This window comes from Thamnophis sirtalis, unplaced genomic scaffold (assembly GCF_051295495.1).
Source record: "Thamnophis sirtalis isolate CommonGarterSnake01/CBP01778 unplaced genomic scaffold, rThaSir2_p1.2 scaffold_4, whole genome shotgun sequence".
Taxonomy (NCBI): Eukaryota; Metazoa; Chordata; class Lepidosauria; order Squamata; family Natricidae; genus Thamnophis; species Thamnophis sirtalis.
In genome coordinates this window covers 93,404,685-93,418,663 of record NW_028261384.1, presented here as the reverse complement: position 1 = coordinate 93,418,663, position 13,979 = coordinate 93,404,685, and the positions used below count along the sequence as shown (strand labels likewise).

The window sequence follows — 13,979 nt, the reverse complement described above, 5'->3', positions numbered from 1 at the left end:
ATGATCAAAATTCAGCTGCTTGACAGCTGACTCATATTTATGACAGTTGCAGTGTCCTGGAGTCATCTGATCCCCTTTTGTGACCTCTTAACAAGCAAAGCCAAATTCACTTAACAACAATTTGACTAATTTAACAATTACAGTGATTCACTTAACAACAGTGGCAAGAAAAATAATAAAATGTGCTAAACTCACTTAACAAATGTTTCACTTAGCAACAGAAATTTTGGGCTCAACTGTGGTCATAAGTCGAGAACTACTTGTATTGTGCACCTAACAGTATTCTCAATCTAGAAGTAGTGGACACATCTTTCCTCAGCCTGTTGTTATTTGTGGTATACACCACTAATGTCTATCATTCCTAATTAGCACATGATCTAATTCTAACCAAGTTCGGAAGGCACTTCTATCAAAGATAACCAGGTTAGTGGATTTAGAGCTCCTAATTCCAAATAAACTCAAGATTTTTTTTCAAAAAAAACCCAGAGCTATCAGAAAACAAATCAGATCTTTTCATTCAAAGTAAAACATGAGTTTAAATAAAATAATAGACAAAAATTATTAAGATAATGAATATATCATGTTCATTTATTTATGAAGAGAATTTATATGGCCACCCACTCACTCTTAGTGACTGTGGGCTGCTTACAGAAAATAAAAATCCAATATATAAACAGTAACAACCCACAGTTGTGCAAAGGCTCTCCTGGCCATGACTGCCACTTGCTTCTTGAGCAGAAGTCATGAGTCCAGGAGAACCCACTGATTATGCAATGGGCCTGTCTGGGACAGTGCCACCCCATCCAAGATCAGATGGCAATTTTCCATGGACACCCCCCCCCCCAAAAGCTATTTTGTCTTGCCAGAGTTCATTTTCAGCCCATTGCTCTCTATCTTAATGGCTCTTAACGGCCTCCAAGTACTATGAAATGGAGTTCTCAGCATTCCTTAACTCGCCATGGGCTGAAACATATAGCTGTATATTGATGATATCTATGTGCTTGGTAGCAGATGGTCTTACTCAGCAGTTTCATGAAAACGTTAAACAAAAACAGGGAGAGTGCCAAGCCCTCTTGCTTCCTGTCAATACTGACTAAGAGTGGCCTGAGGAAGGAATTGAATAGAACCTCTCACTTCCAATCCAAGAAGCCACTCTAGAAGGATACCATAGTTACATGTATCAAAGGCTGCTGAAAGGTGAAATAGAGCAAGGATAGACACCATTCCACTCCCACCCCCACCGGAAATCATCAAAAACTATAACCAATTTTGTTTTAATTCCATATCGAGGGCTCTAAACCCTGACTGGAAAGGGTCTAGATAATCAATTTCATACAGGAACCTATGGAGCTGCCATACAACCATCTAATCAACAACCTTCCCCCAAAAGGAAGATTGGAAACAGGTCAAAAATTATCTAACTGAGTGGTAATAGCTTCTAGTAATAGCTTCTTAAAATGAGGGCAGACCACAGCCTTTTTAAAAGGCTAGGGCACAACCCCCTCCCACTGGGAAGCAAAAAAAATGCAAGTGCTTGTACTCATTCTTTCCTCCCTTCCCCATACACATTGGGCCATTTTCATGTGAAGATTTGGAGAAGCAGGAAATATGCATGTATAGACATTCTACTCCAGCATTTGCTTAAGGCAGAAGCCTTAGATACAGTTGCTTCCTCATTTTCTTTCTTTACCATACTGATATTAACCCTCTAGAGGTTTTAAAAACATAATAACTACCTTTCTGTGTAGAGGCATATGTATGAATCTAACGGTGCTTCAGAGGAGAGGAAGAAAGGAAGAAACCTACCCTACCCGCCCATCCCTTAAAAAAAGGAAGTAATGTATGTTCATTCTATTTAGTTTGCTTAGTTGCTGCAGTATTTATAACTCAGAGGCTTAGCTCATACATTCCAGTCATCCTGGTGGCTCTTCCTCCTCTGTCTAGTTATTCCCTTTATTTTTTCTAAATAAATAAAGGACAGAGACCTTCCCAGCGTGCATTTGTTTATTTCCTCTGTCTACTTCCCTCCTTCCTCCTTTCTGTACTGCGACATTGATCTACAGAAGAAGGTGGAGTGAAACTTCTACCATCTCCTGTACCTATGTGCATTCAGTTTCCTTTTTACAAGTGCTATCTGCTTAAATTTACAGGAGGTTGTCCTTGTCAAAGAGCCTGTGGTGCTGGCTTGTCTAAGGCACACAGATGTGGATGTGATAAAAGTGTCCCTGACATTTTATTCTGCTTCCTTGATCTTCTACTATCTTGCACTAATGTCTGTGGTCTAAGGACATTAAGCTGTATTAGCTACATTAGTTCTTTCTCTGGGTCTGATAAAAAAAAAGCTGGTTGTGAAAAAAGGTCACTGAATAAAATCTGATCCGTATTCAGATGCCAACAAGCTTATGTTTTGTGGCTGAAGAAATAACCCAGTTTTTTAGAATATGATCCATACTGAAAGTATAAACAGGGATTACTTTTAATTTTATTAAGATCTCCAATAGATTTGTAAACCCTAGCGCTGTTTTGGTTTTGCCTGCATTTTCTTCATAGATGTTGCAGCACACCCACATCCTGAAATTTAAAACTTCAGAGGCCCTGACAGCAAATATGTATCATGCGGGCAATTTTATTCTAAGATATCCACCTCTGCCTCCTTCCCCCCCCCCTCCCATTATCCTGAAGTTACAGGAGAAATTCTGTTTTTGTAGAAAGAATTTTAAATTATCCAGGCAAAAAATGATATTGTCCTTTATTTATATGCACAAAACTAATCTTATTGTGGTGTAAAACTGATCTATATACTGTGCACATATCTACATAAGCATCTTTCTTCAATAGAAGAAATTACTATTCAGATCCTTGCTTAATGAACATTGGTAAAGAAACTAGAAATCTTGAATTCACCTATACAAGTTAGATTGGCAGAAGTTTTACAATTTTTTACCACCTGAAGGCGCAACTATTGCAGCATTCTATGTGGGTATGCCCTTGAAGGACATCCAGAAGTTTCAAGTTGTCCAGAATGCAGTGACACAAACAATGATGAGTTTCTCTCGGCATACTCATGTAATATTTCTACTATGACATAGGGCCTAATTATTTGAGGGACCATCTTTCTTCCATGGTTGCTGCCTAGTATTGTATGATGCAGAAGAGTGACTCTGCTCCAGATACTTTTATTTAAACAATGCCGTCTTTTGAGACCAGAAATGTGGCCTCTGACTGTTTCCAGGCCTTAGAATTGGGTGGATGGGAGATGCCCCACACCCAGTTTGAGAAACTGGGATTTATGTGTTACCTGTATTGCCATTTTGCGTCTCTCTTTGAACTCTTTTCTGGATTACTTTTTATTGTATTTCAGTTTTACTTATTTTTATGTTATTTATTTTGTATGTTACCCATAGGTTTTTTTTTAGTCTGGTAGAATTAAAATAGAATAAATATAATAGCAACATATTTGTAGTGCATCTAGCTTGGGAAAGGCTATTGCAAGAGTTCTAAATTATTATATGTATTATTGTTAAAGAGAATTAAGTGGGATGAACAAGTATAGAACAAGACTGGATGCATTATTGGTTTTTTATGATTATGAGATGCCCAGCGTTTTGTTCTTAAGATGGACTGCCATAGAAATCTTTAAAACAAATTAGATTTGGTCCTGCCTACTTAATCAACCCTTTATTTCAAATGTTGATAAAATGTCATGCTGTATTTTCTTGAAACAATCTTGTAATAGCTTTTTAAAGATTACACCTGGCTCCCATGTTTGAGAGATGCAGTCATATCTAAGTGCACCAGTGGTAAGTGAATTGATTGATGCTAGTCTTCTACAGACACATGCCTTCTGACAGGATTAGACTCCAACTGTCAAGATGATGATAGTTACAGTTCAGTAGACTTGAAGATTCAGGATTAGAAAAGCAATAGCAATAGCAGTTAGACTTATATACCGCTTCATAGGGCTTTCAGCCCTCTTTAAGTGGTTTACAGAGTCAGCATATTGCCCCCAACAACAATCCGGGTCCTCATTTTACCCACCTCGGAAGGATGGAAGGCTGAGTCAACCCTGAGCCGGTGAGATTTGAACAGCCGAACTGCAGAACTGCAGTCAGCTGAAGTAGCCTGCAGTGCTACATTTAACCACTGCGCCACCTCGGCTCTAAAAGTTGGTTTGCAATTTTACAATCTCTTTATTTGTTCATGCTTTCTTTATACTCTTTCTGACCAGCTGTTGGCAAATATTTTTTAAAGTTTTCCCCTCTTTCCTATTAAAGAAGCTTGAACTATGTTATGAAAAATGAACAATTACTTTAGATTAGGCCTGCATAGCATACAGTCTGGGCCACATATAATCTGTGAAGCATCCATGAATTTTTAAAAAAAGTCAAATTTGTTCCATCACAACAGAAGATTTGGGGGGTAGGGGTGGCAAAGTGATTCAAATTGCTTCCAGGCTTCACCAGCAGCAGCTCCGGCATTGCCAGTAGCCACCAAACTCTTGATTGGCATGTCAGGTTTCTTTCATAACCTGCAAGGATTTGTCAGCATGACCCTTTTTCTCCTACAATTGTGCAGATTGAAGAGGAAAGTAAACAAGGGCTTTAAAAAATAGTTCTTTAGATTTTAGAGAAAGGTTAAATAAAATTTCAACAATAAAGGTCTAAAAGCAAGGATATTTACAAGGACTTCCAATGTGGTTGGTAGCCAAAACATAATTATGATAATTGAAAATGCTTGGAAACATAATTTTATTTTTAAATAATTGGTTGGAAATTGTAATGGGATAAAAACACATTCAGGAAAATAGTAAAATATTTCTATATTTCTATAGGGTTCCCTAAAATTGAGTCATCACTGATTTTGAAGCCTTGGAAATAAGTTTTTCCCTAATAGCAAAAGTGTATCATGATTGACAAGATTCTCTGGAAAGATCATTTCTAGCTAACAACACCCCTACCCTCCAGGGGAAGGGACCCACCTGGGCAATTGCCTTTAGGAAGATATTTATAGGTACCTTAACAGATTATATTGCGCCTGGAATTTGGGTTGGAAATTGTGGTCGTTAAGCAGGTCATCTGATCTGATTTGATTTTTATGACCATTTTTACAACAGTCCTAGTCTGAATCATTGTGGTCAGTAAGTAAGAAACAACATATCCAATAGGCTTTTTGTTTTTTTGTGTGCTTAAAACTGGCAAAAAACATTGCAAATCACAATCACATGACTGGAACTCTGCAACTGATAATAAATATCTGATAGCTGCAAAGCATCCAAAATTGTTTCTGTGCATGTGTGTTTCTCAGTCATCGTTTTGAGAAAGAGTTTTAGTTTGTTGTAACTTTGAGCAACCATCCATTAAGCCATTAAGGGAGGACTACCTGTAAAGATTTAGTACCTGTGAAGACAGGAATTTGGAGCTTGGTTTAGCTTAGTATTATTATACATAATGCCATAACCATTAAAATACTCTTCAGGTTGTTCTAAAAATAACAGAATATCAAAATATAAATAAAGAGTTATCAGACATTTATTGTGACTCAGAATTTCTTTAAAAGAAATCATCAGGAGAAATATCTCTTTTGGCATTTTATACTTAATACTGTTAACAGATCCACTACTTCTGGCCACTATGGCATAATTCTTTTACATGTTTATCATAGAATCTATAGGGTTAGAAAGGACCTTGAAGGTCTTGTAGTCCAATCCTCCACTCAAGGGGATTGTTACCATCCTGATTCATTCTCATTCTCTCTCTCTCTCTCTCTCTCTCTCCCTCCCTTTATATTTATATTGCTGGAAATGCATGGTATAACAAGCATTACATAATTTAAATTCTCCCTTCAGAAGTGATTGAGGGGGATTCAAACATTATAGTCAGTTTGAACAATGTACATAAGTGTTCTACTTTCAAACCAAGTGCATCAGATTCTTCTGTGTTGTTTCTGTATGCTTCCGCTAAATAATGTAATATTATAGGAAGCTATTACATCCCCTGCACTCCCAATCATTTCCTTATAGGGGAGTTTTGTGTTCAGTTTCTATATGCAATATGCAGTAGAATTAATTTTTTCCATATTAAAAATGCAGAACGGATAGAATTTAAATTATTATAATACTTGTTTAGAGAAATAATCTTTACATGTGTAAAATAAAGCTGCCATCATCCCAGCATACTAGGAAGATAAGTTGGTTTTCAATGAGAAGGCTTTCCTTTTTGTTCTTAAAGATGGGGAAATGTCCATTCTACTGGGAATTAGATTGATGTAGCAGCTTGCTGTAGTGGTTAAGGTACCAGGCTAGAAAATTGAAGATTGAGAGTTCTTGACCCCTCTTAGGCACAAATCGAGCTGGATGACTTTGGGCCAGTCTCTTTCTCAGTCCCTAGGCAGCAGCAGATCTTTCTGAAAATCTTTCCAAGAAAACTTCAAGGACTCCTCCAGGCAGTAGCTAGGAGTAAAAACACTCAAAGGCACCTCCCCCCCCCCAAATTCTACCACTGCGTTCTGTAGCATTATCATTCTCCATTGTTGGTGGAGACAACATCCAGGAATAGGTTAACTCTGGAAGCCAGAAACAGATCATTTCCAAATTTCACATTGGGCCCATTTTTTGCCCTCCCCAGGTTCTGGAGGCTTTCCTGATGCCTGGAAAGGACGAAAACGGCCTCTTCCAGTCCTCTGAAAGGCCGAAAATCAGCTGGCTGGCATGCACGCTGGAGCTGACGGCTCGCATGCCGATAGATATGGCCCCCTCATGCCACCTGTGGCATGCGTGCTATAGAATCGCCATCACGGGTCTTTGTTGCGACATAGAGAAGATGTGGATGTTTGATCAAGCACAGAAATTATTAAGAGTATTGCAGATATTGTTAAGAACTTGAAAGATTGATACAAATGACTAATATTTTCAGTTATACTAAAAATTAATGGGTTCAATTAAAAAGGGATTTTCACAATAGAATTTCTTGATAGTCCAACAGTGGTAGGGGTGTCAAACACAAGGCCCGTGGGCTGGATCTGGCCAGTGATATGGTTGGATCTGGCCCACAGGGCTGTCCTGGAAAAATGTAAGGAGCTGGCCTGAGTTGCTTTGGCCCAGTCTACCCAACACAAAGAGTAAACATCGGGCCAGCGTGTCTACGGCCTGGTCTACCAAGCGCAAAGAGAAAACATCGGGCCAGCAGTTTGGGGAGTGGCATCAAGCTGGCCATATTTAGTCTGCCACCAGTTGTTCAAGTTCTCCCACTTAAAAAGATGAGAGAGGCCTGTAATTGACATCATAGGTAGACCTCAACTATGAGAGACAAAATGAGAAAACAAATCCAGACAATCACATTGACTGCTTTGGAAAGATTTTTTTTTGCAAATTATGGTGGGAAATAAGTATTTGGTCACCTACAAACAAGCAAGATTTATGGCTCTTACAGACCTGTAACAACTTCTTTAAGAGGCTCCTCTGTCCCCCACTCATTACCTGTATTAATGGCACCTGTTTGAACTTGTTAGCAGTATAAAAGACACCTGTCCACAACCTTAAATAGTCACATTCCAAACTCCACTATTGTGAAGACCAAAGAGCTGTCGAAGGACACCAGAAACAAAATTGTAGACCTGCACCAGGCTGGGAAGACTGAATCTGAAATAGGCAAGCAGCTTGGTGTGAAGAAATCAACTGTGGGAGCAATAATTAGAAAATGGAAGACATACAAAACCACTGATAATCTCCCTTGATCTGGGGCTCCACGCAAGGTCTCACCCGTGGGGTCAAAATGATCACAAGAACAGTGAGCAAAAATCCCAGAACCACATGGGGGACCTAGTGAATGACCCGCAGAGAGCTGGGACCAATGAAACAAAGGCTACCATCAGTAACACACTATGCTGCCAGGGACTCAGATCCTGAAGTGCCAGACGTGTCCCCCCTGCTTAAGCCAGTACATGTCCATCCGAAGTTTACTAGAGAGCATTTGGATGATCCAGAAGAGGATTGGGAGAATGTCATATGGTCAGATGAAACCAAAGTAGTAGAACTGTTTGGTAGAAACACAACTTGTCGTGTTTGGAGGAGAGAGAATGCTGAGTTGCATCCAAAGAACACCATACCTACTGTGAAGCATGGTGATGGCAACATCATGCTTTGGAGCTGTTTCTCTGCAAAGGGACTAGGATGACTGATCCATATACAGGAAAGAATGAATGGGGCCATGTATCGTGAGATTTTGAGTGCAAACCTCCTTCCATCAGCAACGGCATTGAAGATGAAACATGGCTGGGCCTTTAGCAGGATAATAATCCCAGACACACCGCCCAAGCAACGAAGGAATGGCTTCGTAAGAAGCATGTCAAGGTCCTGGAGTGCCCTAGCCAGTCTCAATCCCATAGAAAACCTTTGGAGGGAGTTGAAAGTCCGTGTTGCGCAACGACAGCCCCAAAACATCACTGCTCTAGAGGAGATCTGCATGGAGGAATGGGCCAACATACCAGCAACAGTGTGTGCCAACTTTGTGAAGACTTACAGAAAACATTTGACCTCTGTCATTGCCAACAAAGGATATATAACAAAGTATTGAGATGAACTTTTGATATTGACCAAATACTTATTTTCCACCATAATTTGCAAAAAAAAAATTCTTTCCACATCAGACAATGTGATTGTCTGGATTTGTTTTCTCATTTTGTCTCTCATAGTTGAGGTCTACCTATGATGTCAATTACAGGCCTCTCTCAGCTTTTTAAGTGGGAGAACTTGCATAATTGGTGGATGACTAAATACTTTTTTGCCCCACTGTATGTGTATAGTTAGGTAGAAAATAAAAAAGACGGAGATTAATGCTGGTCTGCAGTATTTGTATATAAACAAGTTTACTTGGTATTCAGTCTCTTATTTTTCTGTTGATGATTGAAAATATATGGAAGAAAGTTTATTAATTTTAAAAATCAAATTAGAATCTCCTTAATTTTTCATATGAATTTCTTTTCTTATAAATTATTTTTGATACTGTTCTGTTAGGGGATTTTTTTGTAGGAGATACTAAAGTAGACATTAATTAAGTTTGATTAATTTATTTAGGAATCAGAACAATATATCACTGGTATGTCAGAGAATATAATTTTTGAGTTTTTGGAGAAAAAGAACCAAGAAGTTGAAATATAAATAATTTCTGCATACTTAAAACTTGGATTACTGCTTCTGATATGTTCATAAATTTCTTCTGTGAGAACTTCTCATTTTCCCAAGAAATATATTTGAGCCTGCTAACTATCAAGCCCCCCTCTTTTTTTTTTGCTAAATGTATAACACATTCACATCCATATCTCTTATTAAGTTTTTATTCCAGCCAGTTACTGATTATGTAGCCAAGTAATGGTTTTGTGTAGCTAATAAGATTTATGTTTATAATACCAGAGTATAAAATATAGTCTTATGTAGAGTTGAAGAGAAATGTTGTGAATACTTCTTTGGCTCTGTTGATAATGCTATATGATTATGCGGTTTGGGAAAATATTAACAAGAAGCTGCCTCATCATTTTTATCAGCTAATTTCAATGCGATGTCTTTTTTAAAAAGTATCTACACAAAAGTTCAAGGACAGTATTAGCTAGTTTCTAAAACTTGCCTAGTAGAAATATTCCTCTTTGATATTATGACACCTTATTTGGAATATTTTTTCTGTATTTCTAGTTTGGAAATTTCCATTCCATTTTGAAGGAGAGATACAGGGTTGATAAGGCTGAAAGGAGGCAAGGACAACATGATCACATTTCCATTGAGAACTATAGCTTTATTTTATTTAAGAATATGTGTATGAAACAAGAAAGTCTAATATTTTGGAGTCAATAAGTTGCCAAACAAAGATTGAGGAGAAAGGTTAGGCAAATGTGTCAGAAGTACTTTAGTCAGATATAATCAAGCAGAAATCTAGATGCTCATCTCTAATGGCTCTTTGCATATTTTTTATTCCAAATCTGTAGAATTATACCACCACCCTTCTAAAAAAGGCTGTTGAAAAGGACAAAAGCAGTCAGGGTGGGTGATTCTTGAATTGGGGCAGCATGTGTGCAGTCATCAATACAGAATGCTTATTTCTCTCTTCCAGGAGGCGACGGTCAGAATGGCAGTGGGCAGCAGACAGAGCTGCTATTGTCAGTCGCTGGAACTGGCTTCAAGCTCATGTCTCAGATTTAGAGTACCGAATCCGGCAGCAAACAGATATATACAAACAAATTCGAGCCCACAAGGTAAGAAAGCAAAAGTTACTTCTTTTGGATCTTTACCATTTATTATAGTACAGGTAGTCCTCAACTTACAACCGTTGGTTTAGTGAGTGTTCAAATTACAATGGCAGTGAACTTCCAACCAGTGCTCAACATTACAACCATCTCAGAAAGCCCCAAGGTCACTTCATCAAAACGTAGGCACATGGCAACTGGCATGAATTTTTGTGACAATTGCAACATTCTGACGTTAGGTGGTTGCCATTTACAATCACATGATTCATTTAGCAACTGTAATGATTCACTTAACAACTGTGGCAAGAAAGATCATAAAGACAGGTGTGTCTCATTTAACAATTACTTAACTATGGAAATTTTGGTCCCTAATCTGGTCATGAGTTGAGAACTACCTATACTGCAAATACCTTAATATATGTTTTGCATTGCATAGAGGATGACAGGATTTTATGGCTTCATCTGTCTTAGCATTTTTATCACCAGATATAACATGAATGGTGTTAGAAGTATGTTATAGCAGAATTTGCAGAGCTACTTGATGGTTTATTTTCATTAGTAGTTCTAGTTTGCCAGGCTTCAAATTCCCCGGAATATGTGGCACAGAAAGGAAAAGAAGTAAAATCAGGAGATCAGCTCAGCCCTGATGGCATTTAGTAAGGCTACTTGATCCTGACTATTTTTTGAAAGCCATTGAAGATGGATAGAATGTTGAATTCCCACCTCGTAGTAGGCAATTAGTTCCTACAGAGAGTATCATGCCACAGTATGATAACGAATGTGGTTTATTACTGTTATTACTGTTTTATCATTTTAATTGATTTAATTTTTTGTTAGCATGTTGGAGTATATACCTTTTAGCGTCATCTATGATTGAAGTGTCATTTAAAGCTTAGAAAATAATAAATATACCCAAATTAGGCCAAATAGCAATTTGCTCCTACTAGAAAAACATGTAATTTGAGTGATTACTTTGTAATTTAATCTGTTCATTTCAATTACCAGATATTAATTTGACTCCAATTGACTTTTTCCAGGTACCCAAGCTTTGAACCATTGGCCTTGCTAATATAATGACCATTGTGCCTTTATTTCTGCTCTCTGACTTTCCAGGTGTTAATTACTTTTCCCAAGGCAAGAGAAAAGGACATTTGAGTTACAGCTGTCATTAAATATATATCCAGAAATACAGAGCTCAATTTTTGCTTCTTTGTCCTATATGCTAGTTAAAATTTGATACATATAGTATTTAAAAATGACTAATTCAATCACATTGTCTCTCCATCTCATTTCCTGCTTGATGAAGAATTCTACAGAAGTCTCAAGGTAGTACATAACTCTGTGGCAAATCAGTTGTTTAAAAAATGTACTTTGCAGTTGTTGATGCTGGATTATTCTCCTCTCATGAATCAGGATAGATTTAATTCATATGCATTGTATTTGTTAGATACTCATTTGGGTACAACCATTTTACTTTTGTTTTCTATCACAATCTATTACTGGGTATAATTCATATGATTAAACAGAAATATATAAGATAAAATTAGGAATTTTTTTAGTTTGCTTTTGTTTGCTTAAAATAGAATAGTGTAATGGCAGAATAATTGAATGGTACTATAGAGTACTATAGAATTAATTATCAATTATTCTAGCAGAAATGGTTAGTGGTTTCCCTTTTTTGTGTTAGGAATAAGAGTTAGAGCTAATGATTTCTGATGGCAGCGTATGTGAATAATTTCCCTCTTTTAAAACCAGGTTAACAATCTCCCTAACGGCTTGGGAAAATATTCCATCATTTAGAAAGTGATGTTCTGATGCTGCAGAGTAATAGTATTAAGTGTACTGAATTTTTTTATGGTTATGATGCTGTCGTTTGTGTTAACTGTCAGCAGTTCTTCCTGATTGTGGCATTAAATTGGAATGGATCAGGAAAGATTTTGGATGCTGAAAGATAAAACTAGGAATAAGGATAGGTGTAGGCTAACATATACAGGTAGTCCTTCGCTTATGACTGGTTACTTGGTGTCTATTTCAAGTAACAATGGATCTTCCCAAAGTTCCTTATAACCCAGTTTCAAAGACTGACTCCCATGGTCATGTGACTACCTTTTGGCTGCTGGTTGGCTATCCTCAAGTACACTAAAAACAGAGAAATAAGCTCACTTCAATACTCTTATCATCACAAAGTAAGTCCTGATAAAGGTTCTTTGCCTGTGTTGAATTTGTTCTTGGTTTTTCTTCATCAGTGCTCTAGGTATCCTTTTCATCACTTCATATCCTGGACCTCTTGTTAAACCAGGCAGCTCTGTAGGATCCATGATCATAGAGACCCAATACAGGTACAATATGATCCAAGGCTCCTCTATGTTGTTTCAGGCCATAATTAAGGCCTCTGAACCATGATCAGAGCTTTGGGTATAAACTATAATATAATTAATAATGAATCTATAATTCCACCAGGCACTCAGTCACCTGGGACCAGCCAATCAAATAGGGTCTTTTTCTCTACAGAAGAAAGCAGTTAGCACTGCAAGGTAAAAAGGGAGAACTCTGAGTAGCAGGGGACTAATATTAATATTCCCCAACCCCAATCATGTTGCTACTTCTCCAAGACAAAAACCAGATCCAAATATGATCTCTGTTGTGGTGTCCCATCATGAATCTGGATGAGGTCTGTGGATACCATAGTGGTCAAAAACCTCCAAGCAGTTTCTGATTATGGGCATAGAGAAAGCAAGTTGAAATCCTCCAGGACCATCAAACTAGGTCTGTTTCACTGCAAACTTAGTAGCTGGACCATAGAGAGACAAGCAGCCCTCTTGTAACTGATCTGCCCTTGAAAGGTAGAAGGGCACATATCAGAGAAATAACCCAGACATAGGAAGCATGGAGGCTGAGCATGACACCTGACCATATTTTGGTAATGCATGTGAGGTCAGTCTTCTCATCCAGGATCAGATTAAGGACGAGGTGACCCTATTACAGTATGATCTAGCATTAAGTAACAACACCTGGATTTCAGGGTCTATGAAGTCTCCTTCTGGAAATAAGGCCTTGAGACTGAGCAGATGGGCTGGTTTTCAAGGTGAGAATTATAACACTTTTGGTTTCTGATGCTGCAGCATGATTTAAATAAGATAAAGGTTAAGGATCAGATTAAGGACGAGGTGACCCTATTACAGTATGATCTAGCATTAAGTAACAACACCTGGATTTCAGGGTCTATGAAGTCTCCTTCTGGAAATAAGGCCTTGAGACTGAGCAGATGGGCTGGTTTTCAAGGTGAGAATTATAACACTTCTGGTTTCTGATGCTGCAGCATGATTTAAATAAGATAAAGGGACTTGTACTCCTCTACAATTATAATTACAGCTCCTGACTATCACAGCCCATATGATTGATGGTGAGTGATAATGAAGTTGCCTCCCTTGATTTAAAGAGAACCAGGTGCTGCTTTCCCTGGTACAGGTTGACATTCAGTGTAAACAGGGTTTTTGTGCCAAAAACCAAGTTCAACTAACAAAACCTATTGCTTCTAAATGTAATAATTAAACCTAGCCCATAAGACAGTTGGAACCATTCTTAGTTTGTTGGAAAATGTTCTTTAACAGTCAGTTATTTCAAAAACAGCACTGTTCACTTTCTTTTACATTTATTAATTCTGAGATTTAATTTATTTCTAATCCCTGCCAGATGTAATAATATAAAATGACAATTTAAGATTGTGGTGCATAATAGTCAAGCACTCT

General features: G+C 37.8%; 1 protein-coding gene across 5 annotated transcripts in view; it reads left to right on the top strand.

Moving 5' to 3' along the window:
- The window catches only part of KANSL1 (KAT8 regulatory NSL complex subunit 1), a 154,133-nt gene that overhangs the window by 94,691 nt on the left and 45,463 nt on the right, over nt 1-13,979 (top strand). For all 5 annotated transcript variants that reach the window (XM_014062727.2, XM_014062732.2, XM_014062731.2 and 2 more), the window contains exon 3: nt 10,098-10,239. In XM_014062727.2, the coding sequence (XP_013918202.2) occupies nt 10,098-10,239 (142 nt within the window). The remainder of the gene's footprint in view (nt 1-10,097; nt 10,240-13,979) is intronic.